We start from the raw sequence: 22,217 nt of genomic DNA on the forward strand, positions 1-22,217 counted from the left end.
ACTCTCATGGTAGCCTAGTTCTGGTCCTTTATTCAACTACCTAACTCATCTCCAGAAGGCTTCCCCTACTCTAATTCAGACTGCTCATCATCAGGGGTAAAATACTGGCTCACCATTGTCTGTCGGTGCACAATACCACTTTGGTCTAGCTTTCAAGAGCTTCTGTAATCTGACTTCAATACACCCCTTTAGTATCATTCACAGTAACTACAGAGACTCTCCCTGTCAGTTAAACTGATCCACCTTCTAACTCCAAACACAACTTTCCATTTTCTACTCAATGTCCTTGACTCATCTATTATTCACTTTGTCTGGGATGTCCTATACCCACCCAGGCAAAGCTAAGAAACAAAGATAATTGAAATCCTACCATCTGTAAAGACCAACTTAAAATTCCCTTATCAAGTCCACCCTGATAAACCCTGGCAAAAAGTGCTCCATCCCTTTCCTCCAAGATTTTAGAGCATCTCACCCCAAGCATGTAGAACCAGAACCCCAAGCATGTATCTCTGTAACCCTGCTCACTTGGAAGACACATAATAAATGAATAAATGAGTGAATGAGTAAATGAATTGTTACATAAATCAGATTAAGATCTTGGGTAATGTTAAACTTTAAAGATTTGGGAAATAAGAAAAACAAGTATGTTAGCATTTTATTTTAGGTATCTCTAAATTAAGAAGTATGAGACCTCAACATTTAATATTTTAAATACCCCAGATACCTTAATTTATAGGTTTTTAGAGTAGGAAGAGATATTCTGACTATATTGCCACACAACAACTCTTGAAAGTACATTAAATATATAAGGCTAAACCGTTACATTAAAATATCATACTTATAAAAAAACCACAACTGTCTTTCCAACAAAATAAACAGTTTTTAAGAAAAGTTAATTGTTCTAAAAATACGTTCTTCATTCAGAAGACACTTCAATGATAATTCAAAGAGATTTTTCAAAGAAAATTCAGATACTTTTAACTATGCCATATGATGCATATTGTCGGTTTTAGGAAAATGGTTCCTAGTTCTGTAAAGATATACAAATGTGTCAAATGCACTTTCATGGGGCAGTGCTGAAATCTGTCAATAAAATAGAGTTTCAATCAAATATTATTACATTATTGTTCAAAGGAAAGTTAATTTAATAACCATAAAAGCTATAGCTTTAGATACAGCCCCAATAAAGAAAAGGATAACATATAAACTCCGTACCACATTAGCTCAGATAAAGTGATTAAATCTGTATCTGGAGTATTAAAGCACTGAAGTGTGTTTCAATAAGAAATAGCAAATAGAATTCCCTTGTGGTGACATTAATTATTTTTATCACTTGGTTACAAGTTGGCTGTGTTTATACATATACAAAGGCAAGTGGGCATAGCCTGGATAGTACATTTTACTCTCTCACTCTGTGGGCAGAAATACTGGATGCTGAATTGGCCTCTGCATTATATAAATGATACGAAGAAGCCAGAAGTTGTTAACGGGAAAAAATATTAGAGTTCGGAAGCAGGGGAAACAGAAGGTAAAACAGACTGATGTAAACAGGAATGACGGTCATTCAATAGTTGCATCTCTGGTGTCTATCTCCCCTTCTCCTTCCCCAAAACTAGCTTCTACTGGGGATCTCTGTGGTTCTGAAGAAAGGGACTCTACCTTGGTTCCAAGGGTGGAACAAACTAATCAGTGGTCACAGTGATTAATTCAAGAATAAGAAGGTAACCTAATCCAGTTTAAAAAAAGTTAATTTTATGATTTTTCCTAGGAATAGCAAGAGTCAAAGTTGTTCTCTCTCTCTCCTTACATGTAAACACGGGGAGTTTACCATGTTAAATGGAGTTCAGCCAGTTGAATAAGGATGCATATAGTTCCTTGGTGGGGAGAGGAGCCAGTCTTAGGATAAAAATCACCCCTCTAAAGACAGGATGATGGAAGGAAATTGGGTGTTGGTGACATTATTGACATTATTAATGAGCCAAAGCAACAAATCTTGTCCAATCTAGCCCTGCTTCTGGACTTTTCAGTTATAGAAGCCAATATGATCTCTTTATCATTTAGGCCAGTTTGAGATTTTGTTTTAAGGTACCTGCAAACAAAAGAATCACAACAGATACCAAGGCAAATATATACTGTTGGACAATGATTGTAGAAAACATCTGCTATATAAAAACTCATCAGTTATTAAATCCAAGAAAATTATTAAAATCAGCAATTTAACAAATTCACAGAAGCAGAGATTAAAAAAATTCACAATAACTGGAAACTGTATCTAGGTTTAACAGGAGAATCCATTTGAAGGTCTGTTTCATTTGGAGTTTCCTGAAGGAAAATTACTTACCTGGAAAGGTACTATGTCTATATTCTATCTTGTGCTGGGGATTCTTCCTTTAAAAAAAAAAAAAAAAAGGGAAAAAAAGAGAAAGAAAGCAAATATAAGGTCTAGTTTGACAATCACTGAAAAGGAAGAGGACTATTTAAATTAAACTAGAGCACTCACTAACCTATGAATAAAATTAGCAGTAAACCTCTTATTGAAAAGCATTTGCTTTGTTATTGTTGTTGCTGTTAACTATAGTCACCATACTGTACAAAGCATTTGCTTTTTAATTACATTTACTGAGTGCCTACTCCATGCCAGGCATACTTCTAGATGCAAAGACAGAGTGATGAACCAGATAAAGTGCTGCCCTCATGACTGACATTCTACAGAAAGGCAGTATGAGACAAATAAAATATAATACAGTATACCGTATTTCTAAAATGTCAATGCCATTTATCACACATATAAAGATATGAGGTAAATTAGTATATAAAGTATATAACACAAAATATCAAATTGTGTGTGTGTGTGTAATATCTAAAAGGATACTTCTAAGGCTATTCTAGAATCCAAAGACAAAAGCATGTAAGTCATGTCTCTCCAAAGAACACCAATCAACTGTTATGAGAAAACAAGAAAGTCAGTTTGCATCGAGAAATTTATAATAACATATCCCAAAGTCAAACAGAAACTACTGTTTGAATATCTACTTTTTTTTTTTTTTTTTTTTTTGCGGTACGCGGGCCTCTCACTATTGTGGCCTCTCCCGTTGCGGAGCACAGGCTCCGGACACTCAGGCTCAGTGGCCGTGGCTCACGGGCCCAGCCGCTCCGCGGCATGTGGGATCTTCCCGGACCGGGGCACGAACCCGCGTCCCCTGCATCGGCAGGCGGACTCTCAACCACTGCGCCACCAGGGAAGCCCTGAATATCTACTTTTGATTATATATATTGATGATTGCTTCTATCATTTCATTAAACAAATGTTTGGGTACACTGTGTATACAACACATCCTCCACAAAGTACAAAACTACCCAGGCAGCAAAACCCCAAAGCAGCAACTGGTTTATCATGATCCACTTGGCGGGTACCCTTCTCTTAGGGGACTGACGAAGGAGAGCCGGGGAGCGCTGACAGTAGACATGTGCTGAGGTATACAGTTCACATGAAGCTGTTGTGAGGATTCAGGAGTAATACACAATTAAGTCCTCAGTTTAAGGGCGTAGTAGGCGGTAAGTAATTACTGTTAGCTATTGATTCATTCATCAGTGATCCAAGAAATAGGCATGGGCCACTTATTACATGCCAGGCTCTGTGTCAGGTGTCAGCGACATTTCTCACTGCTAATATCTCTTCTTTTGGGGTAACTTTTCCTACAATATGAGCATTAAACACAGTACGAGAGTGCAACCACACAATTAACTGGGGTCATAACTCAATAGTTTTGAAAAGTGGAAAAAAGATTCACCAAAAGATTGTGTGTTTGGGGTAATTAACCCAAATTTGACCTTTTGATGGAAAAGAAACTTCAAAGTTGAAAGAAATAAACTGGATAACTTAAACGTGATGAAGGGAGCTGCAAATGAAAAATGCTGCCATGATGCTTCGTGGGAAGATCTTTCCTTACTGAACATGCTGGCACAGGTCATTATCTTGTTTAATTCTGTCTTTATTAAAGTACAATTAATGTTGGACATCAAGAGAGGGAGAACAGAAAAATGGGGGACATTAATACCAAAGGTATTTTTCATCAATAATCTGGAAAAAATTGCTGATCCTTTGAGATTGTTTTTGGTAACCTTTTAAAAATCTTTTTCTTTTTTTATGTGGTAAAATATACTAGTAACTTTTTATTTTGAAAAAATGTCAAACTACTGAAAAGTGGCAAGATTAGTACACAGAAATTCCATATATCTTCAAGATTCTTCAAGTGTTAACATTCTACACAGATGCCTCATTATTATCTATCTACAGTCATTTGAGATTTAAAGGCTTTTTCTCCTTCCTTTTAATACATGTTTGCTTCAGGTACCAAGAAGTCCTAACCTTTTCCTGCTTTGCCCTTAACAGAGCAGGACTGTTGAAAAGTTCAATATGGTCTTAATTGTTTGCTACTGGAGCCTCCTTCAAAAGCTGCTTTAGAAACTCTCAAGTAACTAAATGTCAGACTTTAAAAACAAGTATAGAGGGCTTCCCCTGGTGGTGCAATGGTTGAGAGTCCGCCTGCTGATGCAGGGGACACGGGTTCGTGCCCCAGTCCGGGAAGATCCCACATGCCGCCAAGCGGCTGGGCCCATGAGCCATGGCCACTGAGCCTGCGCGTCCGGAGCCTGTGCTCCGCAACGGGAGAGGCCACAACAGTGAGAGGCCCAAGTACCGCAAAAAAAAAAAAAAAAAAAAAATTATAGAAATGAAACTAAGTGAGTTAATGGAGACAAGTACAGTCTGTGTACCAAATACCAGTTAAAAGACTATGGACATCCACTGTCAGGCTAGCAAGACTGAAAGGAAGAGGAACTTTTTTAAAAGGCCAAATGAAGACACAGTATCAGGATTGACATATATATTATATATATATATATATAATTATAATATATAATATATATAATATATATATAATATATATAATATATAATATATAATTTGTATAAAATAGATAACCATTGAGAACCTGCTGTATAGCACAGGGAACTCTACTTCACTGTACAGTAGAAACTAACACAACACTGTAAAACAACTATACCCCAATTAAAAAAAGAAAAGAAACCACGGTGGGGATGGAGGTAATGGTTCAACCCCAAAGTTGCAGAAGGTGGTTCCCCATCATCTTGGAACACATACACAGTTGCACTCACATACTCCATTTACATTATCTAACCTCACACACTACCTAAGAAAAGGCAAGCCATTTCAGAATAAACGAATAGGGAAAAAAGTTTACACTGGTATATTGCAAAAAGGAAGAGCAGAAATATGTGTTATGAAATTCTGTGCTCAGAAAATTTCAGCTCCATGTGCAGATTCTCATCTGCCTTAGAGGGGAAAAAGCTGTTTCTCTGAGGTTCTGCTAATAGTTTCCATCCTTTCCTAGGAGAACTTGCTATTTTCATTAAAAGGCAGGTGTTAAGACTACAATGTAGACCAGAAGAAACTAGCTGAGTTGCTACTTTTCCACATTTAACTTAGAGATCAAACTTCCCATTTAAAACAAAAGTATTAATTAATTAATATCAATAGAGATTCTGCTAGTTAATTCATTGAAAATGAAGAAAAAATATCCTCTGGGACAGGTTCAAAAGTTTCCTGTTTTGGGGTATTTTCAAAAATACTTTAATTCTTTCTCGATGCTATAACTCACAGAATAGATAGACTTCAATATGAAAATGAGCCAAAGCAGAAACAAAAATGTATCATCACATTTATGTGCAAAAGAACATACTCAAAAACAAATTTTAGGCATGTTTTGTTTACATAGCAATTTAAATGTAAAGAAGGTAAGTATTCTCAATGTTAAATTATCCTCTCCTTCAAGGTCCCTCCACCTTTATTTGCAGCCCAATCCTTCATTTCTACTTTGGGAAAAAAGTTTTTGATTTTTTGCCATTGATAGGCACTTGCTCACAGCCTTTTTTTTTTTTTTTTTTAACATCTTTATTGGAGTATAATTGCTTTACAATGGTGTGTTAGTTTCTGCTTTATAACAAAGTGAATCAGTTATACATATACATATATCCCCACTTCCCTCTCGCTTCTCCCTCCGTCCCACCCTCCCTATCCCACCCCTCTAGGTGGTCACAAAGCACCGAGCTGATCTCCCTGTGCTATGTGGCTGCTTCCCACTAGCTATCTATTTTACATTTGGTAGTGTATATATGTCCATGCCACTCTCTCACTTTGTCCCAGCCTACCCTTCCCCCTCCCCATGTCCTCAAGTCCATTCTCTAGTAGGTCTGTGTCTTTATTCCTGTCTTACCTCTAGGTTCTTCATGACATTTTTTTTTCTTAGATTCCATATATATGTGTTAGCATACGGTATTTGTCTTTCTCTTTCTGACATACCCCACTCTGTATGACAGACTCTAGGTCCATCCACCTCATTACAAATAGCTCAATTTTGTTTCTTTTTATGGCTGAGCAATATTCCATTGTATATATGTGCCACATCTTCTTTATCCATTCATCTGCTGATGGACACTTAGGTTGCTTCCATGTCCTGGCTATTGTAAACAGAGCTGCAATGAACATTGTGGTACATGACTCTTTTTGAATTATGGTTTTCTCAGGGTATATGCCCAGTAGTGGGACTGCTGGGTCATATAGGAGTTCTATTTTTAGTTTTTAAAGGAATCTCCATACTGCTCAGAGCCTTTTTGCCAAGAATATTCTTCTAACTCTACACTGCTTGTCTAAGTACCTTGTGCAGGAAAACAACTCTGATAATTACTGGGAAATATCTCCAGAACATCTTGTCCATATCCATCATTCGGTACTTATCACATAATTTCTTATACTGTCATCTAAATTTTCAACACAAATGTTTGTGTGTGTGTGTGTGTGTGTGTGTGTATTATCTCATCATCTGTCAAATGAGCTGCTGGAGGTCATGGGTTTTTCTTACATTTTTAAATATCTTTTATAGCACTTACAAGAGTACCTTTTACAAGGTGGCATTCGACTATATTTTTCATAAATTACCTACTACAATATAATCAACTCTTTTCCTTCAAAAAGAGGTTTTTTTTTTTTTTTTTTTGGCAATACGTGGGCCTCTCACTGTCGTGGCCTCTCCCCTTGCCGGACGCGCAAGCTCAGCGGCCATGGCTCCGCGGCATGTGGGATCCTCCCGGACCGGGGCACGAACCCGTATCCCCTGCATCGGCAGGCGGACTCTCAACCACTGCGCCACCAGGGAGGCCCAAGAGTTTTTTTTTTTAATTGAGCTTTACATGAGTTTCCAAAATGATGAGATATTTTCTATTTTCCTATTTAAGAGGAAAAAAGACACTTGTTTTTGCTACCTATACTATTATTTCTTAAGAAAATGATTGTTGAAAAGAGCTTGAAAGAATCATTTGCGGGACTTCCTTGGTGGTGCAGTGGTTAAGAATCCACCTGCCAATGCAAGGGACACGGGTTCGATCCCTGGTCCGGGAAGATCCCACATGCCGCAGAGCAACTAGGCCCGTGTACTATAACTACCGAGCCAGCGCTCTAGAGCCCACATGCCACAATTACTGAGCCTTCGCTCTAGAGCCCGTGCTCCACAACAAGAGAAGCTGCCGCAATGAGAAGCCCGCGCACCACAATGAAGAGTAGTAGGCCCCGTTCCCCGCAACTAGAGAAAGCCCGCACACAGCAAAGAAGACCCAACAGAGCCAAATAAATAAATAAATAAATAAAATAAAAATGCCAATCTTTAAAAAAAAACAAAAACATTTGCAATAAAATTCTCATTGGCTGGTACAAAACACGATTTCTAGTAACTGCTAGACTGATGAGTTTTCTTACATTAATGTTAATTTTTTTCTTTTTTTGGAAATTGTAATCCATGGATCGTGATGCTTTTAGAAGTCCATCCTTTGAAAGGCAGTTTTTCTGTTGGATATAAGCCAAAGAATGCCTATTCTCATTAGGCTGAAAAGAATGTCAATGTGCTGAAATTGCTCTGCATTCACACCTACAAAGTTAATAATCAAAGTACTCACGGAAGCTTTTTATACAAACCTAGGACTAAAATATGTTAGAATTTCCTGCCATTAACAATTCATATTACTTCCCCAGGAAACAATGAAAATCCAACAACCATACTAAGCAGACACCACTGCAATCAGGTTCCTGAGATACTGACTGCTCAGCATCATAGGACACTTAGCTCTAGTCAATCAATCACTCCAGTTAACAGGAACACAGAGTGTCCTTCACAAACGCTTAAGAGATAGATGCCACTGTGACTTGGACCAGTTCTCATTTGGCTTGTTAAACTTTAGATCACCAGCATTATGCTGTGGAAGGAGTTCAGGTTTCGAGATCAGAAGAACCGACTCTGAATTCAAACTACAGTTTACTGGTTATATGATTCAAGGCAAGTCCTGTGACCAAGTCTCCACTTCCTCATCTGTAAAGCAGGGAAAAATACTGCCTACCTCACACAGGGTTGTTTGAAGCATTAAATGAAGTGATGTGCATAAACATTTGTAGGCCATTAAGCATTTTACAGGTGTCAACTATTTTTATAGGAACAGAAATCAATTTTACTTTAAGATAGCCAACAGGGCTTCCCTGGTGGTGCAGTGGTTGAGAATCTGCCTGCCGATGCAGAGGACACGGGTTCGAGCCCTGGTCTGGGAAGATCCCACATACTGAGGAGCAACTAGGCCCGTGAGCCACAACTACTGAGCCTGCACGTCTGGAGCCTGTGCTTTGCAACAAGAGAGGCCGCGACAGTGAGAGGCCTGCGCACCGCGATGGAGAGCAGCCCCTGCTCGCCGCAACTAGAGAAAGCCCGCGTGCAGAAACGAAGACCCAACACAGCCATAAATAAATGAATAAATAAATAAAAAGATAGCCAATAATGTCTAAAAATTCTATATGCCAGTAAAAGTAATTGCCAACTAATACTAGAAAGCTGAATTTTTCCTTCAATAATACATAAAATTATTATTGCTGAATATTTCCCCAGTTGCATTTCACATATTTATAGAATATTTTATAACATTTGCCTATGCATATCCTATTTTTAAAAATCAGTTATTAATAATAAAGCAGAAAGTCTTTTTCATATAACCCTGGGTTAAGGCTAAGTGGCAATACTGTACAGCTCTTTGGGGACATATGAACATCTGAAGTAACTTTCAAGGACAATGCAAAATTCCACCCAGGACTTTTTCCTAATAATGAATGGAAATACTTAGAATTCATTCGTAAAAGATTTACATCAACCTTTTCCACAAATAGCATTTTCTGTAACTCAGCAGGCCTCAAAATCCTGTTTTTTGACTTTTTTTAAATCTTTGGGTTCTAAAGATAGACATATACACCCATAACTACACCAGGTTTTTATGAGCTGTTATATTTTTAAATATACATTTTCGAAAGCATTTCTGGTGTTAATGATATAGACACATGAATAACAAATACATATCTGAAGGAAGAACACCCAGTAAGAGAAAATAAAAAATGTCTTCAAATTTGCCATGGCCCTAGGGTATTTGGAAAAACAAAGATTTGTATAGCTCAAGGAGAATGAGGGAGAAGGAACAGAGTAGGCAAGGAAGTCAGAGAAGAACTTGTAAGCCGTGGTAAAGAGTTTTGTGGGAGGCTATCAGATGATTCTGAGTAAGAAATCAACATGATATGACTTATTTTTAGAGAACTGCTCTGGTTGCTGTGTGGAAAATGAACTATTAAGGGGCAAGAAAAGAAACAAGGATATCAGTTAAGAAGCTACTGCGGTACATCAGGTCAGAGATGACAGTGGTTATGACTAAGAGACTGAAGTAGAGGAAGGAGGAAATGGTCAGGTTCTTAATGTATTTAAAGGTTGAAATGGCAAGAACTGCTAATGGATTGAATGCGTGATGTGAAGAAAAGAGAAGAATCAAGGGCATGTCTTGGTTTGGGGCCTAAACACTATGTGAATGGTGAAGTCATTTACAAAGGTGGAGAACACTTGGGAAAGAGGTGTTTTCATGACCAAAATCAAGAGGTCTGTTTCTGGGCTTCCCTGGTGGCGCAGTGGTTGCGAGTCCACCTGCCGATTCAGGGGACACGGGTTCGTGCCCCGGTCCGGGAAGATCCCACGTGCTGCGCAGCGGCTGGGCCTGTGGAAAGAGTTGTTTTCATGACCAAAATCAAGAGGTCTGTTTCTGGGCTTCCCTGGTGGCGCAGTGGTTGCGAGTCCACCTGCCGATTCAGGGGACACGGGTTCGTGCCCCGGTCCGGGAAGATCCCACGTGCTGCGCAGCGGCTGGGCCTGTGAGCCATGGCCGCTGAACCTGCGTGTCCGGAGCCTGAGCTCCGCAACGGGGGGGGGAAAAAAAAGAGGTCTGTTTCTGATATAAGTTTGACCTATTTTACAACCAAGTGCAGGCATTTTAAACATTTGAGTCTGAAGCCATTACCCTGAATTAGCTCACCTAGGGAATAAGAACAGAGAAGGGAAAGGATCAAAGAACTGAATCCTGGGGCTGAGCAATAATTACAGGTGGGAAAAAGGAGACAGCAAAGAAGGCTAAGGAAGAGTAGCCATGAATGTAACTGATCTGACTTTATGAATATGACTATATTTCTCTCTGTTCTAGATTTCCCCACTATTGAATGGAGGCCCCCAGAGCACAAATGATCCAACCTTCTTGTTTTCATGAGGAACTGAAGCCTAGGAAAATCAAACGACATTCAAAGTTTTGCTACAGAATTGACATAACCATAACTAGAACCTAAGTCTGCTGATTTCAAAACCCATTATCTCTCCATCATAAAGAGCTACCTAAAGATTAACTAGGCAGTGACAAGAACAGAGTAATCATTTTTATTTTTGTTTACTTCCAAAAATTTGATAACTTAATACCAAACCTACCACTCAAAATCTTAAAATGAATCTAAAGTACTGTTTTACATCAACTTCTATAAAACTGACTAGTACATCAGACGCTCAACATTCACTCAATGAATAAATGATCGTACTATATGTTTTTCATGCCAAAATAATTTATCTTGCACTTCTGAAATTCAACACTTATTTTAAAGCCTAAAGCAAAAACATGAATCCTATGTTTTCAAATATCTAAGTCTCAAATTTAGGAGAAAAAGGAAAATTAACAAATATTTAAGCCAGCATAAAATAAGAGAAAGTAGTCAATCTGCTAACTGAAAATCATTACAATTTACTATCTCTGCCAAGAGAGCTCTGAAAATTTGTATACATGTGCAATTAACACTAAATATAACAAAGAAAAACAAACATTAATATGAAAGGGAATGTATATTCAAATAAAGGAGAAAGAAAAACAAAACCACAGAAGACACTCTAGCACATTTTGTCAAGGCTATATGACACATTACATGTCAAGCAGCAATGCTGTTACTGCTACTTCTTTTTTGTTGCTGTTACTGCTATTTCTAAATGAAGTTAAACAAAAATTTATAGCCAAGTCTCAGGTAAAACTGTGCAGCCAGTGATTAACATTTGCTGTAAGATACTTTCTTCTAAGACTGTATTCTTACATATGATTAAAGAACCGTAAGCGTGGCAAGTGATGACAGGTTACTTCCTATATATGCAGATCCTATAAAAATGCGATCAACTTTGATTATTCTTAAGAATAATCGACAAATAAAATAATACAATAATAAAAATAAAATAAAAAACAAATAAAATAATACAAATAAAATAATCGACAGCCTCACATGACTGATTCTGGGAATCTCAACTACGAGGCAATTAGAGTTTCCCTATTAAAACCTATTTATTTTGCCTCAAATAATATAGTATGAATTTACACTAAACACACACATTCCTATTTTTTTTTAATTAAGCAGCTTCTAAAAATCAGTATCTTGTAGTTTAAGGTGTACATTTGCATACAGGATCAATTAAGATAATACTGCAATAACTTGGAACACTTTGAAAATAAAAGAGAAAATAGGAAAAGACTAGATCATAGCTATAAATCTGGATCAACAAATAAAAAAGATAGTAATTTTAATATCAACAAATTATGCTTGTGGCAAAAACACTTATGTTTTTTCACACTATACAGATCATACTGCAGATTCACTACAATGAGAGCACTTATAGTTGATGACTGATACACTTCCTTATGTCATCCCTCTTAGAAGGTATTGTAAGTAATATTAAAAAAATGGGGCATTGGCTTCTGGAAAACATGAAGGCAACAACACTTTCATTTGTATAATACATGCCTGCCTAAGGTTTTGTAAATCTTAAGACAATATACGTGTTTGACTTGACATTTTTACACTAAGCTGGTTGAAGATGGATTCTGTTCATTTTAGTGTATATATATTTTAAGTTTAGTGCTTAATTTAACAAATAAGAACAGGAGTAATGCACTGAATAAAATCCTATTATGCACCAGAGGAAGTGGGTCAGAGGCAAGCACAGCAATCACTGGATTATCCTGGACATTAAGTATCTAATGTTCTAATTTAGACAAGTACCTTAAGCTAATCAAATGCATTAAACAGAACGAGTCTTCTGACAGGCTGCAGCGTATAGCGCAAAGGGAAGAAAACTGGTTAAATGAGTGAGATACTGAAAATGATAACAACTAGTTCTTTCAAATTATCATTTTTCAAGCTGATTTAACTTTGTTAGATTCTTAAAAGTATAATGTCAGAGAAAATATTAATAATGCCTGTAGTTTTAGAAGAAATAAAATTTAATAATTAAAGATCCTTTGTTCAACATCAACCTCCTATATTATATGGGCTATGGGAATCTTTATTTTACTATAGAATACATTTATTAATATGTGAGCCATATCTGTTTTTTTATTTTACTCATGTTTTACTCATTGGATGAAATGTCTGAAAATTAAGTATACCCATGTATGTACAGTTTTATGTTTGCATATTTGCTCTCTAGTGATAAAAACTTTGACCACAGATGACAATACTTGTAACTACAAAACAATACCATATAAATTTAGGTAGCTGATACAGTATAAGATTAAGATTATTTAATGTATTATATAACATTTGAGATCACCTAGATTTATCAAAACGAGAAACTGACTTGGACACGTTCAAGGGATTAGAAGGTAAGATCGGGAAGCAAACAGATTAAAAGCCAACCTAGCATTTCACTTGAGAGAATACTTGTTTTTACTTGAGAATAATTCTTATCCTGTTTTGTGAAGGCAAATTTTTAAAGATAAAAAGCAAACAAAGATGTTTTAGCCCATGAATTTCATCTCTCTTCCAAATGTCTCAACCATCATGGAATACAGGCTTATCACAACTTTACTTTTAGAACATGTATGTCTTTACTTTTCTAAATATATTAATTTCTGGCTGATTTCGTGGGTTATTTTATGATCCGTGAGGCTTCAATATTTTTCTTCTATGGCTACAGGAAAAACCTGGCATGCATTTACCTAAAAACTTGCTTTTAAGCAAGCTAATTTAGAATATTTTGTAATTCTGATACAGTAGGCTTATATTCTAGCGCTACTGAAACAAACATCTAGGACCAAGATGGAGCCACTCCTGCCTAGGGTGCCATGTCAGCAAACTGAAACTTAAGATAACTTTCAGGTCCCTGTAAATGCTGTGCTTGACCAGAGACACCGTGTATCCAGTCAGCCAATCCCCACAGGCCAAACCAACTCTGGGCTCTATACTTATTTCTTTGTTCCTTCTCACCCCAAACAAGGTTGACTATGGGGCCCCAGCCAATCAGACATTTTCTATTTTTCTCTTCCTTGTTCTTTAATTCTTCATCCTATGAAAACTTCCTGTCTTCTGCCCCATATTGCACTTCTCCAAATGGAGACTGTCTGTTTTATAAAGTTAATTTGTATCACCCACACTGTCTTCTTTAAATCATTTTTTAACAGCACTAAACAGTATATGGCTAAAAAAATAATTTATTCTTGCAAATCAATATTGTTAAAGAAAAAATAGCTCATAACATTATATCAATTTAATTATAGAAATGATACAACATAAATTTACTAGATGTGTTTTTTGCCTAACTAAAAATGATAATGTGACAAGAAAGGATATATAAATATATATCATGCTTCTACAATCTAGTTTCTAGTATCTTGTTGATTTGAAAAATTCACAATTTCTTCGAAGTACTTTATCTGGGTTTTGTTTTTTTTTAACTGCAAAATATTATTTTGCCATGTGGCTAAAAAGGCAAGCACTATCAATACTTTAGAAGTGCTAACAATGGTGGAATCAGGCCACAACACAGAGAAAGGCTGCACCGGAGGAGGGAGGAGACTTGGTTTTGAGCTCACTAGCTTTGGAGTCTTAGGCAACTCAATCTTTCTTTGTTTCCATTCCCTTATTTGTAAAACAGTAGCCAGAGTAAGCAATCATATCTAACATTCTCCAAGAGTCTCTCTAAACTGTAATTAAAATTAATGAGGGAGAAAAAAATCTTACGATTTTATCTTCAAGTGGAAACAATGACACCAAGCAGCTCAACAGATGAAAAAGAAAAATAAAACATACATACATATAAATATATTTAGATATAGATATGAAAGTTTCTACTAGTACATGTGAGTCACTGGCCTTTGAGTAATTTCTCTTGACTATTCCCTACTCTGCCCCCATTTAAAGAGATTGATGAAATAAAGGCAGCAATTTTTGACATCATTATTCTTAGCAAGGCTTTGCATTTTGTTTTTATTCTCCTCGAGAATACGCATATTTGTATTTTGCTTCTGAAAAGGGTGCAGGACATCATGGCATGTTAATACTCTTGTTTTAACAACTAGAAAAAAACCCTTGATAAATGGTTAAAAATATATTTATGAGAGAATTGTGGGAGCAACGAGAATTTTATATTATCTAAAATTCCAAAGAGGAAAAAGTCCTCCCTAGGTGAGCTGACAATAACTGGCTCCTTTCTTCCGTAGAAGCCTTTGACAATTCTTAGTGTGGGCTAAGGATAAGATTTGGACCAAGTGGAGGCACACTATTTTAGGAGAGAAATTAGTACAGCTTATCATGATCTCATGGTGTTGTCACAACAGTCTAGAAACTAAAGGAACCCCAAACACAAGGCTGATTTTTCCCAGGAAATATTTGCTGAGTTCCTGGAGGTCTGAGAGACTTAAGTTCTGAATCTGAATCTTCAAAAAGGCAGAGTGAAATCTCTAACTCAGGTAGTGTTTCAGAGACAAAGTACTACTAGAAGTCAGAGATCTGCAACAAACACATAACTAGCTTCTAACCATCAATTATGAGGAAATACAAGGGAACATAATGAATGACAATTTGGTAATGCAATCAGCAAAATACAGACTAAGGGATACTCCTCAGTACAAATGGTCAGCTTTCTTACGCAAATATATTGCAGGGGAAAAAACAAAGAGGAACCTATTGATTAAATAACTTAAGAAACATGGCCATTTTTTGTCATACATGGATCTTAACTGGATCTGGATGCAAAGATACAAAAAGAAAAAAAATATTATGAGACTGTAAGGGAATTGGCATACCTGACAGAATACTGAGATATTAAAGATTTATTTAATAATGGTATCATAGTATTGGGTTGGCCAAAAAGCTCCTTCGGTGTTTAAAGTAAAAATAAAAGACGGATTTTTCATTTTCACCAAGAACCTTACAGAACAACATATTCACTGTTTTGTTCCACTACCATCTGCCATTTTCCAGGCAACTTCATAATTCTATCTTCTCAAAACCTTTTATCTTTTTGAGCAAAGAACTGTTCCAGGTGCCTTTTACAGTCTTCCAGGGAACTGAAATTTTTTCCATTAAGAGAATTTTGTAAAGGCCGAAATAAATGGAAACCTGAAGGTGCAATGTCTGGTGAATATGGCAGATGAATCAGAACTTCCCAGCCAAGCTCTAACAGTTCTTGCCTGGTCATCAAAGAAATGTACAGTCATGTATTATCCTGAAGGAAGATTATGTGGTCTCTGTTGACTAATTCTGGATGCTTTTTGTCGAGTGCTGTTTCCAGTTGGTCTAATTGGGAGCAGTACTTGTTGGAATTAATCAGTTGGTTTTCCGGAAGGTGCTCATAATAGAGGACTCTCACCATATACACAACATCACCTTCTTTGGATGAAGACCAGCCTTTGGTGTGGTTGGTGGTGGTTCATTTCACTTGACCCACGATCTCTTCCGTCCCACATTATTGTACAGTATCCACTGTACAAAAAAAAGTGTACAGTGTATACTTTTCATTGCCTGTCACAATTTGTTTTAAAAACGAAACATTTTTGTTACGTTTAAGTAGAGAATTGCACGTGGAAATATGGTCAAGGAGGATTTTTTCGCTTAACTTACGTGGAACCCAAATAAGGTGACATATGGTCACCTTATCTTTGTTAAAGGAGGCAAGAATATACAATGGAGCTCAATATCAAAAAAGCAAACAACCCAATCAAAAAATGGGCAGAAGATCTAAATAGGCATTTCAGCAAAGAAGTCATACAGATGGCCAAGAGGCACATGAAAAGATGCTCAACATCACTAATTATTAGAGAAATGCAAAGCAAAACTACAATGAGGTATCTATCACCTCACACCAGTCAGAATAGCCGTCATCAAAACATCTACAAACAATAAATGCTGGAGACGGTGTGGAGAAAAGGGAACCCTTCTGCACTGTTGGTGGGAATGTAAATTCAGTCACTATGGAGAACAGTATGGAGTATGGAGGTTCCTTAAAAAACTAAAAATAGAGCTACCATATGACCCAGCAATCCCACTACTGGGCATATACCCTGCCTTCTTATTGAAAACCAAATCATAGAAATAGCAACAATTTCAAAAATGGCAGTAGGTTCAGTAACCTGTATTCCAAAATTATCTAAGAAAGACAGTTGTCTAGAATTAAAGCTCTCTAAGAATGGAATCCTACTTCTTTCTTTGGTAGTTTGATTTATTTCAAGTTCATTCATTCATTCAACAAAGTTGCAGATAAAAAGGTCCTTACTGGAGGGACTTCCTTGGTGGTCCAGTGGTAAAGAATCTGCCTTCCAATGCAGGGGACGTGGGTTCAATCCCTGATCAGGGAACTAAGATCCTACATGCCGTGGGGCAACTAAGCCCACACGCCATAACTACTGAATTTGTGCTCCTCAATGAGAGAGCCCATGTACTGCAAACTACAGAGCCCATGCGCTCTGTACCCTGCGTGCCACAACTACAGAGCCCACACACCCTGGAGCCTGAGCGCCACAACTAGAGAGAGAAAACCCATACTCTACAACCAGAGAAGCCCGCACGCCACAACGAAGAGCCCGCACCGCAACCAAAGATCCCGTACGCCTCAATAAATACCCCAATGCCGTAACTAAGACCCAATGCAGCCAAAAAAATAAAGAAAATAAATAAATAAAAAGGAAATAAATTAAAAAAGAAATAAAGATGCTTAAAAAAAAAGTCCTTACTGTCAAGGAACTTACTGTCTGGAGGAGAAGCCAATCCAGGAAAGAACTAAACACAATCTCGTGAGATAAATTCTACTGTGCATGATACAGATGAGTACAAGATGCTATGGAAGGAGAGAGGGGAGGTACTGTTTCCTTTTAGGATTGAGTTTCATGTGCTGACAAGAATGGTGGCCTGGTAGGTGTTGAGGGAGGCAGAGATAACATCCTGAATTGATTTATGTCAAACTACGGAGTCTGGATAGAAGGTATAATGGGGTAGCACTGACAGCTTTTAAATTATCTGATTTACACTTCAGAAAGTTAGAAATGAGGAAAAATTTTAGGCATTTATAATGTTAATAACTTCAACGATTTAGAATTATCTAAAAGAAACATTACAATCCTACCTATTAACAAAATGAAAACCTATTATCTATGGAAGTTTAAAAACTAAAAGTTAAAGGCTTGAGATGAGAAGCTTGCCTGCAGTTTCTCCTGAATAAATAACAGAGATTAAGCAGAAAAGGAGTATAACCAAACACTTCAGGTTTACATACCTATAACAAGATGCTCCATAGGGACATTCGGGCCGGTCATCAGCCTCACCTTGACACGTGATGTGTACACCTCCATAATCACTATCACCAGGGTGACTGAAGTGTTGAAAATGGACAGGATTCTTCCTGTAAGAGTGATAAACATACTGTCAGAAAAAAGAATTAATAGGATATAGTAGACTTCTAGATAAACTAGAAAAAAATAATTAATAGGATATAGCAGGAAACCAAACAATACACATGTGATTATTCTAGAACGTGAACCAACATGCTATATGACATTTAGTCTGTGTGGAACTCTCATGGTAGCAAATTAAATTTCTGGTGACATGGGGAAGACTATGAATGTCATCGGACAATCTGAAAACAGTACTTTATATAGGCTATATACAACAGAATATACAGGATAATATAAATAGTATAAGTATAGTATAAATAAGTATAATATAAATAGTATACAGAGCTTTTAAAGACTTTTAATAAAGTGAACACAACTACACCCCCTCTGCTAAGATAAAAAACCATATTACCAACATTCTAGAAGCCCTGCATGCCCCTTCGAATCATTAAACCCATTTTACTACCCAAAGGTAACCACTATCCTGTCATCTGCAACAGTGTTTCTCAAACTTTTCAGTCTCAGGAAAACAACTATTAAAACTCCAGAGAACTTTTATTTATGTGGGTTATTTAACCTATTAGAAATTAAAAATGAGAAACTTTTAAAATAAATTTACTTTTTAATAGTAATAAACCCTTTACATATTATGATGAATAGCACATCTTAATGTAAATACCTATTTTCCAAACAAATTCATGGAGACATTGTTTTATACTTTGGAAATTTCTTTAATGTCTGACTTAAAAGAGGGCATCCGAATTCTCCTCCTATCTGCTTCTGCATTCAATCATTAACGCAAATCATGTAGCCTCTGGGAATACTGTACACTTGTAAGTGAGAGAATCAGAGTGAAAAAGGCACACACACACGAAGTATTATTATGAAAATGGTTTTGGCCCAACAGGTTTCCTAAAAGCATCTTGGGGACCAGGACATGCAAGGGCCTCTGGAACATACTTTCAGAAGCAATGTTACAAACAACATATTAGTTTTTCCTGTATTTGAATTAAAATGGAAATATATAGTATGTACTTCTTTGAGAATGACTTTTTATGTTTGTATGATTACTCTACATTATTGCATGTAACAGTAGTATACTTTTATTACTGTGTAACATTCCACTGTATGAAAGTGCTATAATTTATTTGTCCATTCTACTATTAATAGACTTTTGGATTCATTCTAGTTATTGGCTTTTATAAATAATACTGCTGTGAACATTCTACTTTTGGCGTACTGTTAGAAGTAATAAACTAATTCAGCAAAGTTGGAGGATACAAAAATCAACACCCAAAAACCAGTTGTGTTCCTATATACTTGCAATGAACAATCCCGAAAGGAAATTAAGAAAACAATTCAATTTACAATAACATTTAAAAATAAGATAGTTAGGAAATAAACTTAAGGAGGTGAAAGACATACACAGGTTTAATTTCTATTAAAGAAGACACAAATAAATGGAAAGACATCCCATGTTCATGGAATGGAAGACTTAATATTGTTAAGATGTAAATACTACCCAAGGCAATCTACAGATTTAAAGCAATCCCTATTAAAATCCCAATGACATTTTTTTGCAGAAATAGAAAAATCCATCCTAAAATTCATGTGAAATCTCAAGGGACCTCAAATGGACAAAACAATCCTGAAAAAGTTGAAGGTTTCACACTTCCTGATTTCAAAACTTATTACAAAACTACAGTTATCAAAACAGTGTTGTACTAACATAAAGACAGGCATATAATATAGACACATGGAAGAGGACAGCCCCAAATAAACTCTTGCTTATATGGTCAAATGATTTTTCAACAAAGTTGCCAAGACCATTCCAAAAGGAAAGAATACTCTGTTCAACAAATGGTGCTGGAAAAAGAGGATATTCACATGCAAAAGAATGAAGTTGGACCCTTCCCTTACACCATATACAAAATTAACTCAAAATGTATCCAAGACATAAAAGTAAGACCTAAAATATAAAACTTCTAGAAGAAAACAGGGGGAAAGCTTCATGACATTGGATTTGTCAAAGATTTCTTGCCAAATGCAAAGGCAAGAAATGTAAAAGTTGCCTAAGTTCCATGAGACTGCCCCAAACTCTGCCTGTCCTCTTGGCCCTCAGTCTGAAACACTAAAAAATTGGCAAATGCTAGTTGCTAGTTGTTTTCAGTGGGAGCTTTGGTCCTCAATAAGACACATCACCTTTACTAGAGATAAAACTCTTATTTTATAGACTATTAACTCATAATTTATATGACCTTATGGAGATAAAATCTACAAGTTTTAATTAAGGTATAAATTTCTTACAAGTTAATAAGAGACACTTCAATTTCTATCCAATTTTTAAAAGCAGTTTACTAATGGAACCATATGCTATTAAACAGAAAAACTATATGGCCCCAAAAGAACAAAATTTTCAAAAAGAATTTTTTGGAAGCAACAGTTTCTATAAAGTTAATGCTATTTTGTTGTTTTCTTGTTTCCCAAAGGATTGAAATAAGATGTGACTACTTTAGACAGGTTGAATTTGAAGTGCCTGTGATCTAAGTGGTTATTATCTGGATCTAAAATTTAGTACAGAAATCTGTGTTGGAGATACAGACTTGGGAGTTAATACCATAACATCAAGGGAGTGAATAAGACTACCCCTGAGCAATAATTTTCTATTAAGACAGAACATGTAAATAAATAATTAGAAATCAATGATTAGATAGTAAATATCAGATCCAATATCAAATATTAGAAAGTGTACGAGGAAATGTTGTGTAGAACAGAAGATGAGCAGTTTAGGGAAGAATGAACATGTTAGAAAAGGACTAAGAAAGGAACTGAATGTGTCTTTAAGCAGGACAGGAGAGAGGAAAAGGGAACAACACATCCAAAGGACCTAACAACAGCATGACAGCATGGTGCATCCAAAGAATTACTGGGAGTTCAGGGTCTTCTAGACTATGCTAAGAAATCTGGCCTTTAGCCACTGAAGGATTCTGTAAAAGAGAGTAATATTGTCAGATTTTTTTCTCTCTCTTCTTTTTTACCTTTGTTTTTATTTTCTTAGCCAGATCATTCAGGCAACAATGAGGAAGGAATATGAACCTGACGGAAAGTTTGGAGACCTAGGAGATTATTCACTTCTCCCAGAGAGATCACGGCATGAGCTAAAGCAGTAGCATTGAGGCTGGAGAAAAGATACATTTAACTGATTGTTAAGATGCATGTATATAACAAGAACTCAATATAGGTTATTTTTCCCCCTTTGTTACAAATATAAACATTTGGTTTTCAAGATTTCAGTGGCAAATATTTCTCAGGTATTAATTATGTATATCAAAATTAGTGAAGAAGTAAAAAAAACTATTCATAAGCTATGACTGGTTAAAACTAACGTGTATCATCATCGAATATGTATGAATTCATTATGATCTTGATAAAACATTCAATCACATTTAACAAAGACAAGTACCAGCCAAACACCGTTATGGACTGAATTGTGTTCCCTACCCCCAAATTTATATGTTCAAGCCCTAACCCCTAATGTGACTATATTTGGAGACAGAGCCTTTAAAGAGATAATTCAGATTAAATAAGGTCATGAGGGTAGGGCTTTAATCCAAAATGACTGATGTCCTTATAAGATGAGGAAGAGACTCCAAAGATGTGCATGTGCAGAGAAAAGGCCATGTGAGGACGTAATGAGAAGGCACTGTCTGCAAGCCAAGGAGAGAGCCTGCAGGAGAAACCCAACCTGCCAACACCTTGATCATAGGCTTTCAGCCTCCAGAACTGTGAGATAATAAATTTCTGCTGTTTAAACCACCCAATCTGTGGCATTTTGTTATAGCAGCTCTAGTGAACTGATAGATACCAAACAGGATTTTTCAAAAATCCAAAATAATAGAAGGTTTATATACTTCCATTTCACAAGTTTATAAATTATGTTCCATATGCAGGACTAAGGCCATTGCAAATAGACAAAATTGTGAATAAATGCATAAATTATAATTGTTGAAATTGAAAAATATAATTATTCAGGTGTTATAATGGCACTGCATTTTAAAGAGAGATACAGTGAATGAGAAATTAACAGAATATGTGATATAAATATGCTA

General features: G+C 36.4%; 1 protein-coding gene across 1 annotated transcript in view; it reads right to left on the reverse strand.

Annotated features, from left to right (window-relative positions):
* APLF (aprataxin and PNKP like factor) overlaps positions 1-22,217 on the reverse strand; it is a 96,978-nt gene that overhangs the window by 6,782 nt on the left and 67,979 nt on the right. Inside the window, exons 8-9 of the mRNA XM_007464085.1 lie at positions 17,991-18,116; positions 2,342-2,388 (exon numbers count right to left, since the gene is read on the reverse strand). Coding sequence (XP_007464147.1) covers positions 2,342-2,388; positions 17,991-18,116 — 173 coding nt within the window. The remainder of the gene's footprint in view (positions 1-2,341; positions 2,389-17,990; positions 18,117-22,217) is intronic.

The sequence above is a fragment of the Lipotes vexillifer genome, unplaced genomic scaffold (genome assembly GCF_000442215.2).
Source record: "Lipotes vexillifer unplaced genomic scaffold, Lipotes_vexillifer_v1.1 scaffold311, whole genome shotgun sequence".
NCBI lineage: Eukaryota > Metazoa > Chordata > Mammalia > Artiodactyla > Lipotidae > Lipotes > Lipotes vexillifer.